At 45.3% G+C, this 23,292-nt stretch overlaps 1 protein-coding gene across 1 annotated transcript in view; it reads right to left on the reverse strand.

Annotated features, from left to right (window-relative positions):
- The window catches only part of LOC142765206 (uncharacterized), a 1,282,698-nt gene that overhangs the window by 400,628 nt on the left and 858,778 nt on the right, over window positions 1-23,292 (reverse strand). Inside the window, exon 6 of the mRNA XM_075865840.1 lies at window positions 16,367-16,681. Within this exon, the coding sequence (XP_075721955.1) occupies window positions 16,367-16,681 (315 nt within the window). The remainder of the gene's footprint in view (window positions 1-16,366; window positions 16,682-23,292) is intronic.

Genomic DNA, 23,292 nt, shown 5'->3' on the forward strand with positions numbered 1-23,292 from the left:
CCACCTTCAGGAGCTGCTTATGTTAGTTTCCCAAGAACTGCCCAGATTACGCTGCTGACGGGCAGCAACGGCGTTGATAGGAGCGTGGCTGGCGACCCTGATGTGACGGCGAGTGGCTGGACTGGGTTCCCTGGGTGACGACTTCGGCGTAGAATAGTTCAGAGCGTAGCGTAGAACAGCTAGGTGGAAGATCCTGAAGGTGGTCATCGGTAAAACAAGGTGGCGAATACTGCCCACGATCCTGTCGGTGGTCGTCTATGAAACGCTGCCGGAAGGACCATCTGTTGCGGCAGTGGCGGGAAATGTGGCCAACGCGATGGAAAGAGAAGCATATCGTTCGATCATCTTTTGTGCGCCACTCGGAAGGATTTCGGTAGCGCGATGAGAACCGCGGGACCAATGCGGCAGCAGTAACAAGTGGGGCGCCGTGGTAGTGAGCATTAGGATTTATGAGATGCGGTGTGTGGCTGCAGTTTTGGGGAACTAAGACACCCATGTTGGCAAACTCTTGTCGCACAACAGCCTGAATAAGAAATATTGGGGACAAGTTGTCAAGCACAGGGGGTTGATAAGCTGAAGAAGCCATGGCTTCAAGCTCTTTACGGACAGATTTTGTTATGTTTGGAGGATTCACGAATGGATGTGGCGCCACAGAATCCTCGCAGGAAAAAGTCGCAGTGGGTTCAGGAGTCGGGAAAAATGTTGACTGATTTTACTGCTTTTGGCTTGTTGGAACCGCCAACATTCACTGACATTTGGGTCAATGGTGGTACAGTTTTTGCATATCATAATGTTGAAGGCATCGTCGGCTATGCCCTTAAGCACATTGCTGAATTCGTCTAGTTCGGTCTTGTCTTTGTCTGCTTTCCGACACAAGGCGAGCACGTCTCGGATATAGGTGACGTACGACTTGGTGGAAGATTGAACTCGTGACGGGAGTTCCTGCCTGGCTGCGATTTGTCGAACAACTGACCAGCCAAACAAGTCACGGAGCTTCTGCTTGCACACGTCCCAACTCGTCAGGTCTTCGTCGTGCGTCTCGTACCAGGCGCGTGCAGTACCTCGCAGGTAACCGATGATGTTGGCCAGCATAAGTGTCTCATTCCACCTGTATTGCTTGTGACGCGCTCGAATAAGGCGAGGCACTCGTCAACGTCAGTTGTGTCGGTGCCGCAACTTGTACCTAGATCGAGAAGATGGGAAGGAATCACAGGCGACGGAGCAGGCGTAGACTGAACGCACAGCGCACTGCCTTGAGGCATCGTGGCTGGACGAAGCTGACGTCCGCTACGGAGATCCAGAGTCGGAATGTTACCCAGCACTTCCACCGAAAATGTGTAACGGGAAGTATTTAATAAGTTCACGCCGGTCGGGCTAACACTGCACGCAGTGGCCAAGGATGCAGGACAACAGGGCAGTCCAGACATGGCCCCACAAAAACATCGTCGTCTTATCCCTTAGGCGTCATTTCTGCGCCTGTGCCTGAGGTACCTTTCCATACCCGGAACAATATAAGGCTATGCTATTTGCAAAATTCACCCACTTTCAACAATGCAGTCAGTAGGACACCTTGTGCTCATGTAAGACAAATCTTCACGTACAGAAAGAAACTAATACATTTTACAATATTTATGTGTCTCTTCGCATTGTGGAGTGTGCTTCACTGGCGAACATCGTATAAAACACTGTCATGGAATCAAGGATGCCATGTCAAATATTCCCTTACGCATATATACAGATATGCGTTTGCTGTGTACCGGACATACACACGAGCTTGGCACTAATAATCGCTTTAAGTGTAGTTTTCTATTTATTGCTATGTGAAGGCTATGAAACAATACAATGCAGAATTTAGGTTCTCCCATAATCAAGTACCTAATTTGTCGAGTGTTCTGTTGATTTTTTTTCAGTTATTAACTACTATTCGTGTCTGTTGGGCAAGTATATTACGATAGAATATTAGTATCTTGTACATAATAACTGCTATAAAAAGCTTTGTGTTAGTGTAAATAGTTATGTATTCTGAAATAAAGTATACACACTATTGCATGGCTTCGGTTTCTGTGCCTTTTGTCTTTCAAAAGAAAAATATGTGTACGGACTTCATGTTCCCAGTAAATCGCAGGACTGTCTCGCATTCTTTGATGATCTGGATATCACCTGGCTGGGCTAGCTGTGCGGTGCCTCATGAAGATGTGGTTTGGGCAAAAGAAATTGGCATGCCAGAGACGTATATACATAGGTCAGCAAACTTATTCATGAGCACGACCTTCTGTATTTTACTGACCTGCCCAGCAAGCAAAGCGCCAGCACGCCCCTTCTGGCATTAGTGCCTGCCGCTATGTGCCCTTTGGCCCTGCAACTTACCTCATTTACACCGGCTGCTTGCGGCCCAATCATGGGTCGCCGCGTTTTTTTTTTCGTCTGCTCGCGTGACGCTCGGAGAAAAGCAGCAATGTTTATGCGTGCAGACACTCTGGACAATTAAAATGAATAAAGACCTCTTTTTCAATGAACTTTAAAGTATAATGACCATCTTTCGCTACCTGTCGCAGCTCATGCCTAGCTGCGACCGAAGCGTGCAGGTCAGCGCAGTTTGTACACCTGCGAAGCGAGGTTTCTAGGTACAAATTAACCATCGCGATGATGGTGTGCTGCGTGCCTTTCTGCTGATCAAGGCAAGAGAAGACTTCTAATGTGACTTTTCATGAGTTTCCAGTGACCAAGGTCTATAAAAATGGATCCAGGTGATTTCTGTGTTGTAAAGAACTATGTTGCTGGGCTGGTTGGTGGTGCGTGACAGATTGAAACGCATATTAGCGCAAAAAAATAATAAACTCACAACCTCAAGAAAAATAACGACGGCGCGCTATACTCTAAACTGTTTATAACAAACAAAAAAAAGAAAGATGACATCAGCGCACATTTGGAAACCCTGTCACTACATGTGGTTATGCAACTAGGTTTTGAAACACACCCATTGTGTGAAGAATTAGCATTGAATAAGTTATTTTAAGTGCTGTGTCGTTTTAAAAGAATTGAAGAGTGTCTTTAATTGATTGTTCATGTACCTGCTATCTACATTTGCCATTTGAAACCAAGGTATTCATGCGCAAAATTATCTGTATAGGGTTGTTTTCTATGCGCGCTGGATGCCGCGGACACTGTCAAGTGTCATAGTTTTTGCCCTTTCTCGCCAAGACAGTAAATGCAAGCAAGCTGAGTGTAATCCAATGGCAACAAGTCTACCATTGTATAGACATATAGCTAGTATCATTAGTTAAATAAACGTTTAGTGACCAGCACTTTTTACAACCTGTCTACGTCGTGATTCTTTCTTGTTTTGCACGCTGATACATGTGTTTGTACCTGATTTGCGAATATATTTGAGAAAGAATGCACTGAATTGTCAACTAAAATGCAAAAGAATATTCTCAAAGTCACATGAAATAAAATGAATAAATATAGGCGTCACATTTACTCAATGCGTGATGAAACTCTTCTCTAACCGGCGGCAACCCATGCATTCCCATGCATTTACCGCCGCTCAGCTGGGGTAACTCGAGCGCCCCCTAGGCGAAGTTCGGAATCCGAGCCGGCGCAGGCATCTCCGTAGACGGCCGCCAGCTGGGTAGGTCAGAAATAGAGTAGGTCGTGTTCATGAGTCATTTAACTGATACACAGATCAAGCAGCAATCTGAGTCAGAGTGCGCTTGGTTGAGTCCAAGCTTGGGAAAACTTTTATTCCAAGAGTCCGGTTCAGGAAATTCGAGAGATGAGTTCAAGTTAGCCATGAGCACAAAATTTATTTGTTGAGTGAGCGTGCATGAGCTTCACTTTTCTATCGACTTATGGTCCTATGTACTCAACTTCATTAGTATCAGTCCTATGTCGGCTTATGTTTATGCTTGTGCCTACCCACATGCTACAGTGCACGACAGTTTATACTCCATCTAAATACTTGTTGATAAAGGGCATAACTTACAGTAGTGGGTTTTTGGCCTTAGCCCACAATCTCTTTCACAGGACAGTATGTTGATAAAAATATCTCGAGTGAGCTGCCTTTCAATAAAAATATCCTTACTGCTTTGCTACTCTCAACCCACAATAAAACTACGAGGTCCCAATAGGCTAAACAGGGCACCAATTATAGTAAATATTAGTATTCAAGGAGTACTATGAATTTCAAGTTTTTGTATTGTTGCTTCCAAAAAAATTGAGGTACCAAAAAGAATAGTTGTTTGGAGTGCAGTTAGTTAATTTTTTTTTACCGCCTCATAAAAATTGTTGGTTTTGATATCTAGGTGGGAGCATTATAGTGGTACGTAAACAGTGTGCCATACGTCTAAGTCACAAGGGGATACTAACAAGCTTTGAGTAGATCGCTGTTGGCTGTACGTGTTTCGCAGTGAAGGGTGAATGGACATGCAGGTGCTCTAAGAGCAATTTCAGTCGCACACAGACACAGTGTTTGCAAACAAAGGGAGCTGTTCTATCTTGATGTGATAAACTCTATTACGGGGGTTGTTCTCCGGTTGCGGGCAATTTAAACAAGTTAGGGAAACAATGCATGTATGCCACAGTACGTTGAAATAGTAGTGCTAGAAGCATGACGTTAAGTTTTTCATAATGCAACGTTGCTTCAATACGCTGCATGGGCCAAGATGACTGGTATTTGTTTGTCAAGGGCTAACGTACTCTCCAGGGCAACAAAACATCAAAGTAAAACCAAATTTTGTCATACGTGATTTCTGGTTTCAGTGTTATTTGTGAGTTTTGATGGTAAATGTCAAAAAAACTTAAGATCAATGGCACCATGGTTAAACAGCTAAATATAAGTAAATGTACTCATGAGTGAACTCACTGAAAATGATTGAGCCACGAGTCTGAGAGCGACCAGCTGAGTAATATATATTTTGGTGAGCTTTAGTCTGGTTGAGAAAAATATTAGGTAGAGCAAGTGAGCCGAGTGCGAGTTCAACCGACTTCAAGTGCACTGGGTGCAAGAAAATTATTAGTCCAAGCCCCAAGAAAAAAATGTACTTTTTAAGCCCACCAGAACACACCACACTTTGTCAACTTTCACACCAGAACACATCCCACCAGACCTTTCTCACAGGAACACACCAGTATGGGTTGGCGTTCCCACTAGGACAGACCACACAGTGTCAAATTTCCCACCAGAACAGATCCCACCAGAACACATCCCATCAGAACACACCAGAGTGGGTCAGTGTTCCCACCAAAACACCAGCGCTGGTGTAAAGACCACAACACACCAGTGTCTGCTGGTGTCTCCACCACATCACACTAGAGCACGCCAGACACTCTGGTTGTATTTACAACTAGGGTGACATCAATGGATAACGAAGCTATGTGACTGGTGCAAACATGATAATAATTGGATGCGTGTCATGTGAGAACATGCCTGTATGCCACAGTCAAGGCGCCAATACATTTCGACGTGATGCGGTCGCGTGCTCGCCGGGGTTCATTTCGATGCGTCACACCGTCGTTGCGACGCAAGGCGCCGGTCCTGCCGCAGGCTCGCTGCGTGTGTTGCTTTGACGAATGTGCGTTTCAGCGCGTCTGGCGTCCCTCCGTCAAAAAAAAGAGGGAGACGCCGTGTTGTCTGGGTGACGCATCTGCGCGAAATGCAGCATGTCGTATTTCCCGCCGGTTGCCATCGGGCGGCGCTGACGAACGCTGGTGGCTCCTGGCGTCAGACCATAGAGTGCTCTCGTTTTGCTAACGTAGCTTCACAGCGCCCAGCGTGCGCGCGTGTCAACGTTACATTGGAGTATATTTGACCTTTTATGATGCACTCGAGGCCATTTCGCTAGCTCCACATATACCAAACTTGGTGTTACGTGACGCCATTGAATGACGAAGGTCGACTGACTGATGCAAACATGATAATCATGAAGTGCGTGTCATAAAAGAACATGACAACATACCACGCTCATAACGTGCTCGCGGCCGTTTCGCTAGCTCCACATATACTAAATTTCGTTTCACGTGACGTGAACAGATGACGAAAATAAACGACACATACAAACATGATAATCATGACACGGAAGTCATGTGCGGGATTATTTACCTCCACCGCGCAACGTCGTGCTGATTTTGAAATGAAATTCAACATTTCTCATTCGTGCTTCCAATATAATCGATTCGCACTGTACGTGGGATCTGCCAATTTTTTTGTCATCGAAAATGGGCTCGGTGGCAGTCGCGAAACATCGCATAGGAGAAGAAAACGCCAGATCACTACTAGAGAGCCCCTACATCGTTTCGACTTGAGATCGCGAAGCCATTGAAAGAGAAGTCGATGAAATGCTACGCGACGATATCCGCTATCCGTGTAAGAATAAGCGGGCGTCAACCATGGTGTTGGTGAAGAAGGAAAGAACTCTACGTTTCTGCGTCGATTATCGCTGCCTCAACAAAATCACACACAAAAACATGTTTATCTTCTCTTACGGATAGGACATGCGCTGAAGCGACTCCACAACACGAAGTACTTTTCTTTGATGGACATCAAGACTGGCTACTGGAAAATCGATGTCGACAAGAGAGACCGAAAAAAACGTTGTTTTTTGACCACCAGACGGTCTTTTCAAATTCAAGGTTTTGCCCTTGGGTCTTTGCTCTGTACCAGCAACATTTTAACGCGTTATGGACACAGTGCTGGCAAGATTTAAGTGGCATACTTGTCTCGTTTACGTGGGCAATATCGTCGTGTTTTCCTCAAGCTTCGAGGAGCATATTCCGCTCTTTGAAACTGTTCTTCCAGCCATCGAGACTTCCGGACTCACCCTGAAGCCTGAAAATTTCTGCTTCACGTACGACGAACGTTTGTACTTGGACCAGGTAATAAGCAAGTCTGGAGTAAGACCTGATCCACAGAAGACAGCCATCACTACTGCATTTCCGCCGCCCACCGACAAGAAGGCCGTGAGTCAATTTGTCTGCTTGTTAAACTAGTACAGGCGCTTCATCAAAAAGTTTGCCTCCATCGCCGAGCCCTAACTTACTAGCTTTACGAGGAGCCCCGCCGCGGTGGTCTAGTGGCTAAGATACTCGGCTGCTGACCCGCAGGTCGCGGGTTTGAATCCCGGCTGCGGCGGCTGCATTTCCGATGGAGACGGAAATGTTGTAGGCCCGTGCGCTCAGATTTTGGTGCACGTTAAAAAACCTCAGGTGGTCGTAATTTCCGGAGCCCTCCACTACGGCGTCTCTCAAAATCATATGATGGTTTTGGGAAGTTAAACTCCATATATCATCATAGCTTTACGAGGAATGACGTCAAATACATGTAGAAAACCCCACCGGAGGAAGCATTTGTGGAGCTAAAACAACGCCTACAGATGCCTCCAATACTAGCGCATTTCGACAAAAACGCCGAAACAGAAGTGCACACTGACACAAGCCGAGCAGGATTCGGCGCCGTCCTTCTGCAGTTTTATGACTGGCAATGCATGGATCCAGCCTACAAAGATACTCCCTTCAGTAAGCCCTGCTAATGCGGTCCGCTTCTTGCAGCAACGCGAGAGGCATCCGTGTGCGCTACATCGAACGCGCATCGCCGTCTCTGGTACGCACAGAGCGTCAAACATGAAGCGTGTACAAAGACCGCAGGATATAAAAGGAGCGTCGTGTGTTCGCTGAGTGCTCTCTCTCTGACCTTCGCTTGGGCCTGTCGTGTGTCATGTACTGACGCGTCTCAACGTCTAGTATATTCAATTCCTTTATCATCATCATCATCATCAGCCTGACCACGTCGACTGCAGGACAAAGGCCTCTCCCATGTTCCACCAGAAAACCCAGTCTTGTGCTTGCTGCTGCCAATTTATACCCACAAACTTCTTAATCTCATCTACCCACCTAAACTTCTGTCTCCTCCTAACCCGCTTGCCTTTCCTGGAAATCCAGTTAGTTCCCCTTAATGGCCAGCGGTTATCCTGTCTACGCGCAACGTGCCCGGCCCATGTCCATCTCCTCTTCTTGACTTCAACTATGATATCCTTAACCCCCGTTTGTTCCCTAATCCACTCTGCCCTCTTCTTGTCTCTTAAGGTTACACCTACCATTTTTCATTTGATTGCTCGCTGCGTTGTCCTCAGTTTAAGCTGAACCCTCATTGTAAGTCTCCAGGTGTCTGCTCCGTAGCTGAGTACCGGCAAGATACAGCTGTTATATACCTTCCTCTTAAGGGATAGTGGCAATCTACCTGTCATAATTTGAGAGTACTTGCCAAATGTACTCCACACTATTCTTTTCTTCTAGTTACTTCAATCTCGTGGTTCGGCACCGCGGTTATTGCCTGCCCTAAGTAGACATAGTCTTTTAAAACTTGAAGTGCCCCATTACCAATCTCGAAGTGCTGCTCTTTTGCGAGGTTGTTGTACATTACTTTCGTTTTCTGCAGAATAATTTTAAAACCCACCTTTCTGCTCTCCTTGTCTAACTCCGTAATCATGAGTTGCAATTTGTTCCCTGACTAGGCCTATGAAAACCTCCTGTAAGAACGGGGTAAATAGCATGGGGAGATTGTGTCCCCCTGCCTTACACCCTTTTTGATTGATATTCTGTTGCTTTCTTTATGAAGCACTATGATAGCAGTTGATCCCCTGTAAATTTCTTCCTGGATGTTTAAATATACTTCATCGACGCCCTGATTCCGCAGTGTCTGCATGACGGCTGCTATTTCTACTGAATTAAATGCCTTTTCTTAATTTATGAAGGGTATATATAGTGGTTGGTTATATTCTGAGCATTTCTCTATTACCTGATTGATAGAATTATAGTGGTCGATTGTAGAGTAGCCTGTTCTAAATCCTACTTGTTCCATTGGTTGATTGAGTTCTAATGTTTTATTTACTCTGTTAGCAATTACCTGTGTAAATAGCTTGTATACTACAGAGAGCCAGCTGATCGGCCTGTAATTCTTCTAGTCGTTGTCATCTCGTTTCTTATTTATTAGGATGATGTAGACATTCTTCCAAGACCCTGGTACTCTTTCTGTCAGGAGACACCTCGTAAACAGGGTAGCTAGTTTTTCTAACACAACCTGTCCATCTTTCAGCAGATCTGATGTTACCTCAACCTCACCAGCAGCTTTGCCTCTTTGCATGCTCTCCAAAGCTTTTCTGACTTCTTCTTTCATGACTGGTGGGGCGTCATCTGGGTTACTGCGAGTTCTGATAATATTAAAGTCGTGGTTGTCCCGGCTACTGTACAGATCTCTGTAAAACTCCTTCGCTATTTTAACTATCCTATCCTTATTGGGAGTTATTTTGCCTTCTTTGTCCCTTTGTGCATACATCCGATTTTTGCCTACTCCAAGTTTCTTCTTCACTGCTTTGACGCTTCATTCATTTTTCAGAGCGTGTTCAAATCTCTCCTTGTTATACTTTCTTACATCGCAAGCGTCAAACCACCCACAGAAAAAATGATCTCCCCGAGTGGCTCAACAAGACAATCACCGACATGCTGGCCATGTACGTCGGCTTCGAACACAAGACCTTGGATATCATCCTTCTGTACGCATCCTTCGCATACAACAGCATCGTACAAAAAATGACGCAGAAGACACCATGCAAGTTGATCTACTGAAGGAAACCGACAACTACGCTCGATGCCATGCTGCCAAATGTCGCTGAAGAAAACCTCGACGCCAGCATCTACCTGCAGCGCATGGAAGAAGCTCGTCAACTCGCCCACCTGCGCATCAAGAATCAGCAGGTGGCCGACAGCCGTCATTACAATCTTCGACGAAGCTTCGTGGAGTGCCAGCCCCGAGACCGTGTCTGGGTATGGACGCCGATATGCTGGCGTGGACTCAGTGAAAATCTTTTACGATGGTACTTCGGATCGTACAAAGTAGTTCTACGTCTCGGACCACTGGAAAACGAGGCTCTTCCCGACAGCATTACTCTCTCCCGACGGCGATAGGCTCGACCTGAAGTCATCCAAGTAGTGCGCCTCAAGCCATTTCATGCGTGAACCTGAGGACAGTATCTTGTTGTTCTTGCTGTGCTGTATTGCTTGGCCCCGCCGCGGTGGTCTAGCGGCTAAGGTACTCGGCTGCTGACCCGATGATAGCGGGATCGAATTCCGGCTGCAGTAACTGCATTTCCAAAGGAGGCGGGAATGTTGTGGCCCGCGTGCTCAGACTTGAGCGCACGTAAAAAACTTGAGGCTGGTGAAATTTCCGTAGCCCTCCACTATGGCGTCCCTCATAATAATATGGTGGTTTTGGACCTTTTACCCAACATATCAATCAATGCATTATAGCTTTTACTTATTGTTTATGCCTTTAATATTCTACCTTCATATTTTGTTAAAGCATCAGGGCGATGCCTTTTTCAGAGGGGCAAATGCCACGTGCCTTTACTCAAGCTTTGATATCGTCAAGTTACACTACGTTTGGCGCTAACCACGCCTACAATATTCGAAGCTGAAGTAGATTGTTGTGTTAGGATCACGCTCACATTGGGAACAGTACAGATTGTTCTTGCCTCGCCACGGTGGTCTAGTGGGTAAGGTACTCAGCTGCTGACCCCCAGGTCATGGCGTCGAATCCTGGCTGCAGTGGCTGCATTTCCGATGGACGCGGAAATGTTGTAGTGCCGTGTGCTCAGGTTTGGGAGCACGTCAAAGAACCCCTGGTGGTCAAAATTTACGGAGCCCTCCACTACGGTGTCTCTCATAACAATATGGTGGTTTCGAGACGTTAAACCCCACATATCAATCAATATCAGACTATTCTGGAGCCTACTTCGCCTCTAGCGATAACGCTAAAACACTCGGTGGCAAGTGTGTAAGTGCCGATGAGCTTCTCCGCTTGCCAGTTGATCGACAGCTGACGCTCTGCCCGCCACCATCAGTGCCAGTGCCTCGCTTATATCGTACTTTTTGTTTGTTGGCACACGTCGGGCCTGAATTAACAGTTTATTCTTCGACCTACTGTCCGCACCATCCGTCGTTGTCACTACGCCGTGATAATAGCTATACGTGTTGAAATAGTAAAACGATGTGTTACTGTCACAATAGGAAGGCAATATTATTCAGCAATGATAATTGATTTGGTTCTCACTCATAAACATCTTCATAAAGGAGCAATGCTAGACTGAATCTGTATTTCTCAAATCAAGCTTTTTAGCGCGGAGAAAAAGCAGACCATAATGGAATAAAGTAGTTCTGAAGCAGTCGAATCGATGCCTTAGGGCAGGTAATAAGTTGGACCAAAATAAGTGCAGTACCAAACACCGCTCAAGCACTCAACGCAGGTGGTAATACAACGAAGAAAAATGCGGCATTCGTGTTTAGCTGAAGGTTCAACCTGACGCTGCACTGAAGCATTGAGCACTGCAATGAGATTAGACAAACGTTTGACTTCAGTTTACGACACTGCTTATTTCACATGCCGCTCATTGTGCATCGCATGATCATAGTCTTGGAAAAGTGTAATGAGCAGTTAAATTCTTTACCAGTCCGTTATTCGTAGTGGTTATTCTCAAATTAAAGATGATCCCAGATGTTACAGCTGAAGGCATTGTACCACCAGAAAAACTTCCTCAGAAAGCAAGAGTTTGCCCCAGCAGATGCACTCTCGTATTCATCACAATGACAACGAAAAGGCGTTGCAAGCGCTTGACATCAAGAGCTAACTCATCGGCGTGGTTTGAAGGATCCACCCGCAACCAGTGCTTGCATTCCCGTTCACAATTTAGTGTGGCGTGGAAGCCTGTCGGATCATCAGTACGCAGATACTACCACCACTCGCCCTTCTTGGTCTGATTTGTTCCCAGACATCACCATCGTCCCCGCAAGTGAAAGCTCTCTCGCGTTCGCACTTTCGGCGCTCTTCTGGAGTTGTCCGTCGCATACTCATGTGGAAAGATTCAGCAAAAACTGATGTGTGCGCACTTGCCACCTCGGCTGCGATAGGATGTTGCGACATCACTCAAAAAGGAGCCGCGCGTGCTTGAGTACGACGTTGCGAACGAGGTAACTGACAACACAGCCAATAGAGATCGCTCGTAACATTACTGCCGAAAACAATATCATTTCCTTTAGTCAGATAATACTTTCCTTTTAAAAAAATTGTCCCCGTATCAGCATTTAATTCGCAAATGTCGTCAAAAGACGATAGTCTTGCGTGTAGAGAGAGTGAACAAAACATTGATTTCATGTTCTGCTCAAGAAAATCGGTGACTGGTATTCTGTAGGCGTTAAGTTATAGTACCTCGGGCGTGCATCGGAGGCGAACGAACGCATCAAGTCACGTTAAACGTGAGACATAAGTGCCATATGGCAGTTTATTTTTCAAAAACAAAGCGCGTGGCTCTGAGACAGGTGTGCACGCCGCCTCGGCGGCGATAAGGTATAAAACGCAAGGCGACGGGTAGGTGCCACCACCGTCTCGTTTTAGCATAGCGTTGGACATACTAACTTTTCCGTGCAAGCATTAGATGGTCAGCGCAGAGTGATAAGCGCTACGGTCCTTAAAATTAATTATGTATGCCTTTTCTAGTAAAAGGCGCACATACAAAATATATACGCATTGTTATGGTGCCTCAAACACAAGCAATAATTGCTCTTATCGACAATTGCACAAGTATGAACGCTGAATTTTGAGCAACATAAGTGGGCGCTGTGGATGGGGTCGGCCATTTTAAATACCCGATGCTGTTAAGAGTGGGTAAAGAGACAAATGTGCAGACAGACACACCAAAATTTTGCGTTAAAGGTTCCCAACAAACAAAGAATGTCGTCTTTAAAAATACTTGTCTTCAGTGTATCCATAAGTTTTTGGCATAGATTCTTGCTCGTACGCAAATTTAAAAAAAATGGCACCATATCTGCATGTAATCAGCAAATGTCGTCAAAGGACGATAGTTTTGTGTGTGCAGAGAGTGAACAAAACATTTATTTGGTGTTCTGCGGAATAACATCGATGAATGGCATTCTGCAGGCGCTGCGTTAGAGTGCCTCGAGCATGCAGCGGAGGTGAACGAGTGCATCAAGTAACGGCGCACGTGAGACATGAGTGCAATCTGGCAGTTTTCTTGGAAAACGGAGCACATGGCTCTGAGACAGGTGGGCGCGCCCGTCTCAGAGGTGATAAAGTGTAGAACGCAAGGTAGGTGCCACCACCATTTTGTTTTAGCAAAGTATTGGAAACACTCGCCTGTTCGTGCAAGCGTTGCATGGGCGGCGCAGCGTGATTAGCGCGACAGTCCTTAAAATGGCCTATGTATGCCTTTTCTAGTAAGAGACGCACGTGCAGAATATATACGTGTTGTTATGGTGCCCCATACATGCGCAATATTTGCTTTTTATTGACAATTGCACAAGTATGAACGCTGAATCTTGAGTAACATTGGGGGCGCTGTGGATAGGATGAGCCATTTCAAGTACCCGATGCTTTTAGGAATACACAAACAGACAAATGTGCAAACAGACCAAAATGTTTGCGTCGAAGGTCCCCAAGAAAGACTATCGTCTTAAAAAACTATGTGCACGCTGGCATCCCATGCGCTCTGCTTTTTGCCATGGTTTCCCTCGCTGCCGGAATTCAAACTCAATGCGCTCTCCCGAAGTAGCTGGACGTGCGAGGCGATATTCGTTGGTTTTGCGACAGAAAGGGGGTATAGGGACAACCAGAGACAAACATGGCACGCGCCCGTCATGTCGGAGGCCGTGCTATAATAATAAATTAAGATGCCTAGCTAGCGTTAATAATCATGCTGATCACGACGAACTGATTATTAGTTAACTTGCCGTGCTCAATTAGCGTAGTGTGCCCTTACATTCGTCTTTGATTCGTCACTCTATAGTATACTTGTAGTGGCGGCTGTGGACACCATACAAATATATTTTTTTATTACACTCACACAATTTGAGGGGTACTGCAAAAGCAGAGGCACTGTGTTACTCTCCCCAGAATTCCTTACCTCGGTGGAGGAGTACGGCAGAGTTGGCCGCGGAGCACACTCTTTCGTTGAATGTAGTGTAAAAGAGACTGTGAACTCTGCTACTCAAGTGGAGTTCCCAACCTATGAAACTCTCGTGCCGATGTGGCATGAATGGGATCTGGCACCCCGTTCTTGCAGACTCCCGAAATGTAAATTTATTGCGTCAAGTAATAGGATAACTTTCAGTGATATTTGAAGCATGCCGGTGTGATAATGAACGTTCAGTTCCCGAAGCGCCACTACGAACAAATTAAAAGCAAGAAGGAGCGGCATCTAAGGCTAAGGCGTTGCCAAAAGATAGGTAACCACACAAACATAATGCTACGTGAGTAAGGTAAGTATCAGCACAAATTGTGAAAAAAATTTCAAAAAAAGACTTCTACAGCAAGGTTCGAACTGGCCACCTACGTATGACGAGGCGGGTGCTCTACCACTACGCCACTTTGGGCCACGCCCGATGTGTGGTAAAAAAACTTGTTAGAGGAAAACACGCCATTCCACTTCACGGTTCGTAGTTTTAACACACGCGATTTTCGTTTCTAACGGAGTCTTCCGTTGTCCTGATACGAGAAATATTGGCGTCCACGCAATACATAGCACTAATGCCAAGACGCTGAGTTTCTTTCAGGATTCAACAGATAGAAAAGAAAATATACAAAAATTAGCGAGAGCCCGGGGCAGATGGTTCACTGCCGATTGCAATAACCGTTACTCGCTTTTTCTGCTGTTTGACGTGCGCCAAAGTTTTATGTCCACTGTAATGCTCGAAAGGTACGTGCGTAGTTGATTGCATTGGGTGTATTTTTGTGCGCAAGTGACGACATGCACAGCGGCCGTGTTAGAGTGTGCTGATTTGCACCTGCAAACCGAAAGCTGGAACTACATGGCCGATAGCTAAAAAACAAATTGCATGTGCAGAAAAGTGCCTCATCGTGTTACTTTATGAACGCGCACTGAAAGACAAGCCTGTGTTTGCACGTACGAGTCAGCGAAATGCCGACGAGTGCACCCGGCAGCTGTCGGCGGTGGCCCGGGTGCGCTGCGCCGCAGGCTGCAAGCGCGTCGCAGCGATGCTCATCGCTATTTGTGCGCACACCGTATGCAAGAAACAATGAAGCATTCAAGTTAACCTATGGTAAGGGTCTACGGTACAGTCATTCTTACTCCTCGGCATAACGTAATATTAAACCCAGAAGCGCCGATGGTATGCATGACGGACTCGGCCGGTAAGCTAGGCTTACATTCGCTAAGAGTTGTACTCGCACGGGTCACAATTACTTGGACCGATCTTGGCACAGGAGGCTCGCAAAGGTTCACGCTTGAGCAATCCGTAAGACTCTCACTGTTTTAAAGTGTAGACGAAGTATGAAAAGCTCTAAGGATTGCCAGAGATGCGTTTGAATTGTGGTTTTGCCGACCAGCGTTGCTTTTCAAGCGTACAAGTACACACGGCGGTATCTCAAGTCGGATCGAACGCCGGATCGTAACGTTCGTGGAATATTTTTCATCGAGCATTGCTGACAGATCGCCTCAACTGTGTTTGCAAGCGCCAAGTGCATCTCTCAGGCTTGGGCACAAGTGGCTTTATAACATTGAGCGGATAAGACAGACTACCAGCTGATTATTGAAATTTAGTTTCGGAAATGGCGTTGCAACTCATGTAGTTTTATAATAAAAGGTAGACGTGGCTACGTAATAACTAACAATCAGCAGATACTCACACAAGCTAGTCACATAGTTGCTCATTAAAATGCGTAATAGAAATGTAGCACCACCCGCACAAGAACACGGACCTAGACATCATGAGTATAAATACCAGTTGCTGTGCAAGTTGTTGTCCGTAGCGCGAGAGTTATATGTTAAGCGTTGTTGTTTGCTATGTTGCGTGCTATTATAATGTGTATGCCAATGTCTGTCCTGCATATACCAGGTAAGCTTGTAGCAAACTATGCTGTTCACTACTTTTATGAAATATTTGACATAATTTTCGACACGTTAGTCAGCGCAGCAGGAGTCAATTTATTATTGGAGGGAGTCGATACACTACAGCCCTACCAGATTTTAAAGCTCTGTGAGAGAGTAGCGCAACTCCGGCACAGGGTGCATGAACTCTATTTCAGAAGCGCGACTACTTTGGGGAGGGAGCTTGTTCACTCTCGTTCAGCCAGAGTTACAGAACTCCGTCAAGAGTGTGTGCTTACTCTGTGCAGAAGAAAGCTCCCAGCACTCCTGCGAAAAGAGTGAAATGTGGGACAAGCGTCTATTCCCGCAAAGAGAGTTGCCAGCACTCTCTTAGGGCTTTCATGGTACGTTTGAAGTAACTTTAAAACTACATTATTGCCTTCACGCGCCTTCAAGATTAAGACACCATTCGATCTCACCTCATACTTCTCGCCCATATCAGCCAGCAGGTCCTGGTGTGGTTGCCAAGAAACGTGCGCTTCCAGTCCTTTTGTTGTGCTTGGATGCAGAGAGAGGAGCTCTGGTGGTCGCCAGGGACGAAGCACTCGTGGCTCTGCTGCTAGACCAAGCGACTCCGCTTTATCGGTAGGTTCATGATAAGATGCTGCCTTCGATGACGGCACTAGAGCCACCGCACTCGCAGCCCATATTCCCCTGGTGGTGACTGCCACCACACGAAGTTCCCACGGTTTCGTTGTGCTCAATCTGGATACCATTGCACTGAAGCCCTGAGACTGCAATGAAATCGGAAAGTTAAAAAAATATTTTGAACACAAACGCGTTAGACGGAACGGACAGCTCACTACCGCGACTGTACCACGTAAAGCACACAGCTAAGTATTTTTATAGAAAATGACAGATATTGAAAGCCACAGGCTAAATGCCATAAAACGGCTCGACGAGGCCTATGTTCTCTCCATGCTTGGCACCAATCGAAAGACTATGATCAGTACACTTTGAAAGACTCTAAAAGAATTGTCAAATATCAAGTTTTACGTTGAGATTTTCACCAACAAAAGCAATATGAGCACGGAGCCCCACAAATTAAAGAACTGCAAACGGTACTACAGATCTACGACGTAAACAGATGATGGGGAGAAGCATTATGCGTGTAATCGTGAATTGTGGCCTTCAAATTCGTTCTAGAAAACGGCATTTCATTTGTTATCGATAGGTTTTTGTTGTGTTCCATGTTTTCATCGTTGAGTGAATGAATGTCAATGCCTTTATTAGGTTTTTCTTTTTTTATTAAGACTGCTTTTAACAACGTTTTAGTTAAGAGAAATTTTGTTTTGATCACAAGTTGCCATTCACACTCTGCTGCTTTTATGGTGTTGTGGCCTTCTATGTTGTTCCAGTTAACCACCTTTTGTTTCTTTTTATTTTTTACTTGTCATTCGTTCGCTTTGTCATATGCTTTGCTTTGATATGTGGGTGGTTGAGTGCTTGTGTTGTGTTTGTTTACGGTGTAATATCCTTTTATTTTATGATACCGTATGCGCGCTATGTGAGCACTGTATATGGTATTCAGCACAGATGTTTCGCACTGACGCTTTGACTAGGGCGAGTCGAGCCTTTAAGACAACCGCACATTGAGTGATTCTAAGGTGCTTTGCCCCGAAAAGAAAAGAGTCAACTGTGATATAAAACATGCACATGCCATCACGTACCGTAACGCAATTTGGCATATTCGTAATGCGTGGCGCTCTGGCAACACAGGAAAATTCTGCCATTTTTCTGGGAGGAAATCTCGCGTGATCGTATGCTAGTATCTCTTTAAGCAGATTCCATAATTAGGCAGTGTCCCTGTCGTTGGCGGAGCTTTCGAACCATGAAAGTACGACCCTTTCTTTTATAAGACAGCGTGGAACAGTGAACATAACTGTCCTGCCACAAATCGACAAGAATGAAATATCGAAGCTCCGCCCACGTCAAACCTCACCCAGATGGCAGGTGCACGAAATGCATTGCTTCGCAAATCCGAACTGCAAGCTGTATCTGTTGGTATCATTACGAATGTGCTTAACGTGGCGAGCAGTCAAGTTAAATTTGGGTTAACCTCGTCCGCTCCTCACCTGCATTTATATGAAGCATGGTACAAACACTTTTCACAATTCTTCCCGTTACCCTCGCACTGTCAGGATGGCCCAACTACCAAACACGATACATGGTGTCAGAAGTTGACCGAAGCTAGCGCCTAGCACGTACAACATGAATTTTGTGAAGCCAACACCCCTAATGGGCAAATGGGTACTAGTGGGCAAATCAGCAAGAACTGGCACGGCTTCAAGCAGGGCTTCGAATTGTTTTGACAGCGTCGGAGACCAGTGGCAAATCCCCAAAAAAGCCACAAAGATTGCACTCCTGCTAAATATTGCAGGTGAGGAAGCCATTGAGATATTTAACACCTTCGAGTTCCAGCAAGAGAAAGTTAGCAGGGAGTAAAAACAGTCTTGCAGAAGTTCGATGAATACTTTGCCGGGCAGAGCAACAAAGTGCACGAACGCTAAGTATTTTGCTCAAGATTATAGAACACGGGAGAACCCTTCGAACATTTTGTGAGGAATCTGAACACGCAGGCAGCATCGTGCACATTTTTCAGTCTTAAGGAGTGAATCATCAGAGACCAAATTGTTTATGAGACTACTGACAGGCACCTTCCAAAAAAGCTGATAGAGGACAGCAATTTAACCCTACAAACGGCTGAACTGGCATGTAATGCCGCAGAAGCAGCAGTGGCACACCAAGAAGTCTGGACACGCGAACTGAAAGATGTAGATCCAGTAGGCAGATGCAAATCCGGTAGAAAAGATGTAAATTGGGTTGGCGACACATTTTCGCCAGGATCCGCCTTTTCTAAGTGCCTAAGAGATGGGCACCCGCATGCACCACGAAGCCGTCCAGCGTTCGAGATGAAGTGCCGGAAGTTCCACAAACGTAATGATTTCGCATATTCTGCAGAACATCTACAGACGTTCACGAGCTCCGATGCTCCGATGATGATTTTGACATTCTCGACGTCTCAAATTTAGGCAAAAGTGAACGTGACTGGATGGTGTGAGCTAAAATCAAGAATACAAGTAAACCTACAAGTAAACCTGGAGCACAAGCGAATTTGCCGCCTTTGAACTGATACCTCAAGATGCGCCCTGAACCACCACTTGATCCAAGTGGCGCGGTGTTCTAATCGTATGGAAGAGAGGTGATTTAGCACCTCGGTGTCATATGGGCCAAAGTCACGCTGAATTTCACGACCTCAGTCCCGGACTTTTTCATCGTGCGAAAGGGGCGTCAAGTAATCCTCGGACTCTAATCATGCCAACTTATGGGACATGTACCGCGTGTTTGCAGCGTATCTAAAAGGATCCACGAATGCGTCTTTGGTGAATTGTGCCATCTGTTATCTGGAAGCGGGTGCCTGCAGTGAGTATAAAAGGTGGTGTTATGTTACGGTGCCCTACCCGCCGTCCAGGCCACACGGCATGTTCCAGTGGCCTTACAAGAACCCCTCGAGATGAAATGGACCGCATGCGAACGAGCTGGCATTTTAGCGAAGGTGACCAAGCCTAAAGAGCGGGTATGTCTGGTGGTTATTGTTCAAAAAAAGACGGGAAAATCGGAATGTGCATTGATCGATAAAGGAGTGCTTAAAAAGAGAACTATACATAATGCATCGCAGAGAAGACATAGAAGCATATCTCGCCAGCGCGACCGTGTTCTCACGCCTGGATGTAAACTGCGAATTTCACCAATTACTTCAGATGACAAAACTTCCAAAATTAGCACCTTCGCAGCTTCATTTGGCCGCTGCCGTGTTTTGCGCTTGCCCTATTGTATAGAATCTGCTTAAGAGGTCTTCTAGAGAACCATAAATAAAAATTTTGAAGAACTTCCTAGAGTTCAGAGTGTACGCGGACGAGGTCCTTATCTGGGCTGCATAAATAGAACATAATGAGCGTCTTAGGTTGGTCCCATGAGCAGCTGAACGTGCCGGCATTACATTTAACCCAGTAAAGTGCAGGTTTTTGGGAGAAAAAAAGAGAATTTCTCGGGGACGTTGCTGACAAATACGGCATCAAACCAAGCCCTTTTTGATAACGTGCATGTGACATATTATAACACTGGTTAACAAGCTCACGGTGCAACGAATGCTGGGCATCGCCAACTAATTCAGCAAGCTCTGGCCGTCCCTCGCTGAAATAAGCACCCTACTGAGGGGCCTGATCAAAAGGACCGAACGTTGAATGGACAGATAACCACAATCGGAAATGAAGCAGCTATGATAGTTTGAGCAAAGAACCATTGCTACCGATATATGGTCCTGAAAAAAAAAGTGTCACGCGACGCGTCATGAAATGGGGTTGAATCAGCTTTGCTACAATACCACAATAACACGTGGAAGTCGGTCGCGTACGCGCCACAAATGCTCAGCAAAACTGAGCAACAGTATTCAGAAATCGAACAAGAAACGTTAGCCTGGTTGTATGGCTGCGAAAGAATTTGTCACTTTATCTACTGCCGCCATCTCATTGCAGATACCGATAATCGGCCCTTGTTTACTATTGCTCGGAAACGAATAGTAGGTATGCCACCAAGGATACAGCGTTTTAATCTCCGTTTGCTGCGTTGTGCCCTTGACCTAATGTTCATTTCAGGGAAGCCGCTCGTACTTGCCGACAAGCTCTTGAGAGCCACAAGGAAGCAAGCCAGTGACACCGACAGCGACATTGTAGAAGTCCAAATCGGTAAGTCTGATGTCTTCATTAGTGAGTGTCCGAACATGGAAGTGGTTTTCAGCGGAAACGGAGATGGACGAAGTGCTGAAAGACGTTGTGAAAAACCTAGAATGTGATGAGGATGTCAAGAGCCAATGGTGGCCATTTTAAGGAGAACTATTTCAATTTAACGGCCTACTTTTGAAAGGCTGTAGGGTGGTACTATCGGTTTCTATGAGAAGTGAAACGCTAAATCACATTCACCAAGATGACAGGTGTCAACAAATGTAAATTCAGGGCAAGACAGCCTATTTTTGGTCTGGGTTAAATCGAGATATCGAATCTATCTGTCATAAATGTTCATCATGCAGAAAATACGCATATAAAAAGCCGGCATAGCCCCTTAATATGCGCCCAGTACCACCCCAGCCTTGGTAACATGTACGGGTGGACCTTTTCTAATACGGCGGTAGAACATAAATTTGCTTTTATAACATACTCTCTAACTTTTCGAAGATGGAGTTGCTCAATGAAACGTCTTCGAGAGCTGTCATAGATGCACCAAGAGCCATTTTCGCTAGATATGGCATACTAGTTTTGCTTTGTACCGATAATAGGCCGCAGTTCAGAAGTCATACCTTCGTTGCACTTTCTCCGGTATACAATTTCAAACACGTCACTTGAAGCACGATATATTCATAGTCACATAGCCTCGTGGAAAAAGGGGTACAGGTCGTTATGAGAACACCAAAGAAACTACAGACGGGAAGCAAACCTTTAGGCTTGGACTACTCGCTTACAGGACAACACCGATGAAGTGTGCGCCTTCACCTGCCGAGGAGTTACAAGGAAGGCGACTGCGAACGACGCTATCGGATGTCCATTCCGTTCCATAACTGCTGGTCCGAAAGCGTCGGCAGAGCACCGCCTGCAGGAAGACCCTAGAGCCAGTGGGAGCAGGCGACACCATTGGAGTTAAAGGAGGGTCGACCAAAGCACGAGTCCTCTAGCCATGCAATGCTTTCTGCTAATACGATGTCGTCACAGAGGAAGCAAGAATCCTCCACCGCAACCACCAGCACCTACTTCCTACCGGTGAAAGCTTTCGAAAGCGCAAGTGTTCCAGCAGCAGTGAGGACTTCGGCGAACAAGCTGCAAATTGCACGAGTGGGCCCGCAGCTCTCCATGCACCGAATACGGCAAGCATCACAATTAACTTCGAGAAGTTTGACAAGACTGTGGCGGCCACCACAGAGGTAGGTCTACCTATTACAGAAACTTTGTGCAAGTGTCGTGGTCAGCATCCCAGTGATGTGCCGTGAACAATGTTTCTTCTGTACACTGTGCAAGTCTAACTTCTTGTAGAAAAATGTGAATTGTTCTAATTTGTTTACTCATACGAAACAAGATGTATCGAATGATATTGCTACGGATGTGCTACACAAGGCGATCAGTCAAGTTATTTTTCTGTCAGCCTCGCCCGATCCACCCCTACATGTATAAAACGCATGACACTATAAACTTACGATGATTCATTTTATTTTCAATTTCAATTTATTTAGAAAACACGCAAAATATTTACAAACTAGCTGAACCGCTAGGGCTGGTGTTCGGTATATAATAAAGTAGGCACGAACAGATTAACAGAGCATATATACTTACAGGCACACATATATACCCATGCATATATACTTATATATGAGTATACATGTATGCATATTCAAACATGCATATAGACACTTATTTAGGTGAACTAATATATATATTAACAGTACTATAAAAACAAGGAAACAATTGATAAAGAAGACATGTAATAAGTCAGGTGTTTAACCACATCCCTACAACCAATGTAACAGCATAAGGTTCAATACACCATCGCACACAAAAGATAACAGAAAAATTAGTTATTCAGGAGTATTTACCCTGCAAACAAAATATTTTTGCATTGAGCCTAAACTATCGTGATACTTAACTTTTAAACGTATTTTGTTCCAAGTTTTCGTTTCATGATATCCTAATAAACGTTTACTGTACAGGTTAAAATTAGCAGGTAAATTAAATTTGGCGTGAGAGTTGTGTCTTGTGTGTCTTGATGGTATGGTGAATAGACTGGAGGAGACTGGAAAACTGGAGCCTATGAACAGAAAGGGCAACGTTACAATTACAAAGTGCCCAGACTGCTGGGCTACATTGCCCCCAAAATATGTTTTTTTTGGATTTCTATGGTTTCTGTCTATTGCGTTTAGGGATCTCTTTTGTAGTCGTAGAAGAGGTACAAGGTACGTCACGTATGTTACACCCCACAATTCTATACAGTAGCTTATATGAGAGCGACAAAAAGAAAAGTACAACGTCCAAATCAAACAAGGGCCAAAGCATTCGCGTGCTTTGAATAATGTGTAACACCCATAAGCAAATGCTATGAATTTTTTCCAAACGCTATGAACTTGTTCTTCCCAATAAAGATGCTGGTCAACAAGATTTCCTAGATAATTGAAAGATGTTACTTGCTCGATGATTGTTGTACAGAAATAGTTGCAATACTGACATGTCTATGTTGTTTCACCTAGATCGAAAGCCAACATACTTCATTTTTCTCGGATGCAGTGTCAATTGATTTTGATTTAACT

This window comes from Rhipicephalus microplus, chromosome 6 (genome assembly GCF_043290135.1).
Source record: "Rhipicephalus microplus isolate Deutch F79 chromosome 6, USDA_Rmic, whole genome shotgun sequence".
NCBI classification, from domain to species: Eukaryota; Metazoa; Arthropoda; class Arachnida; order Ixodida; family Ixodidae; genus Rhipicephalus; species Rhipicephalus microplus.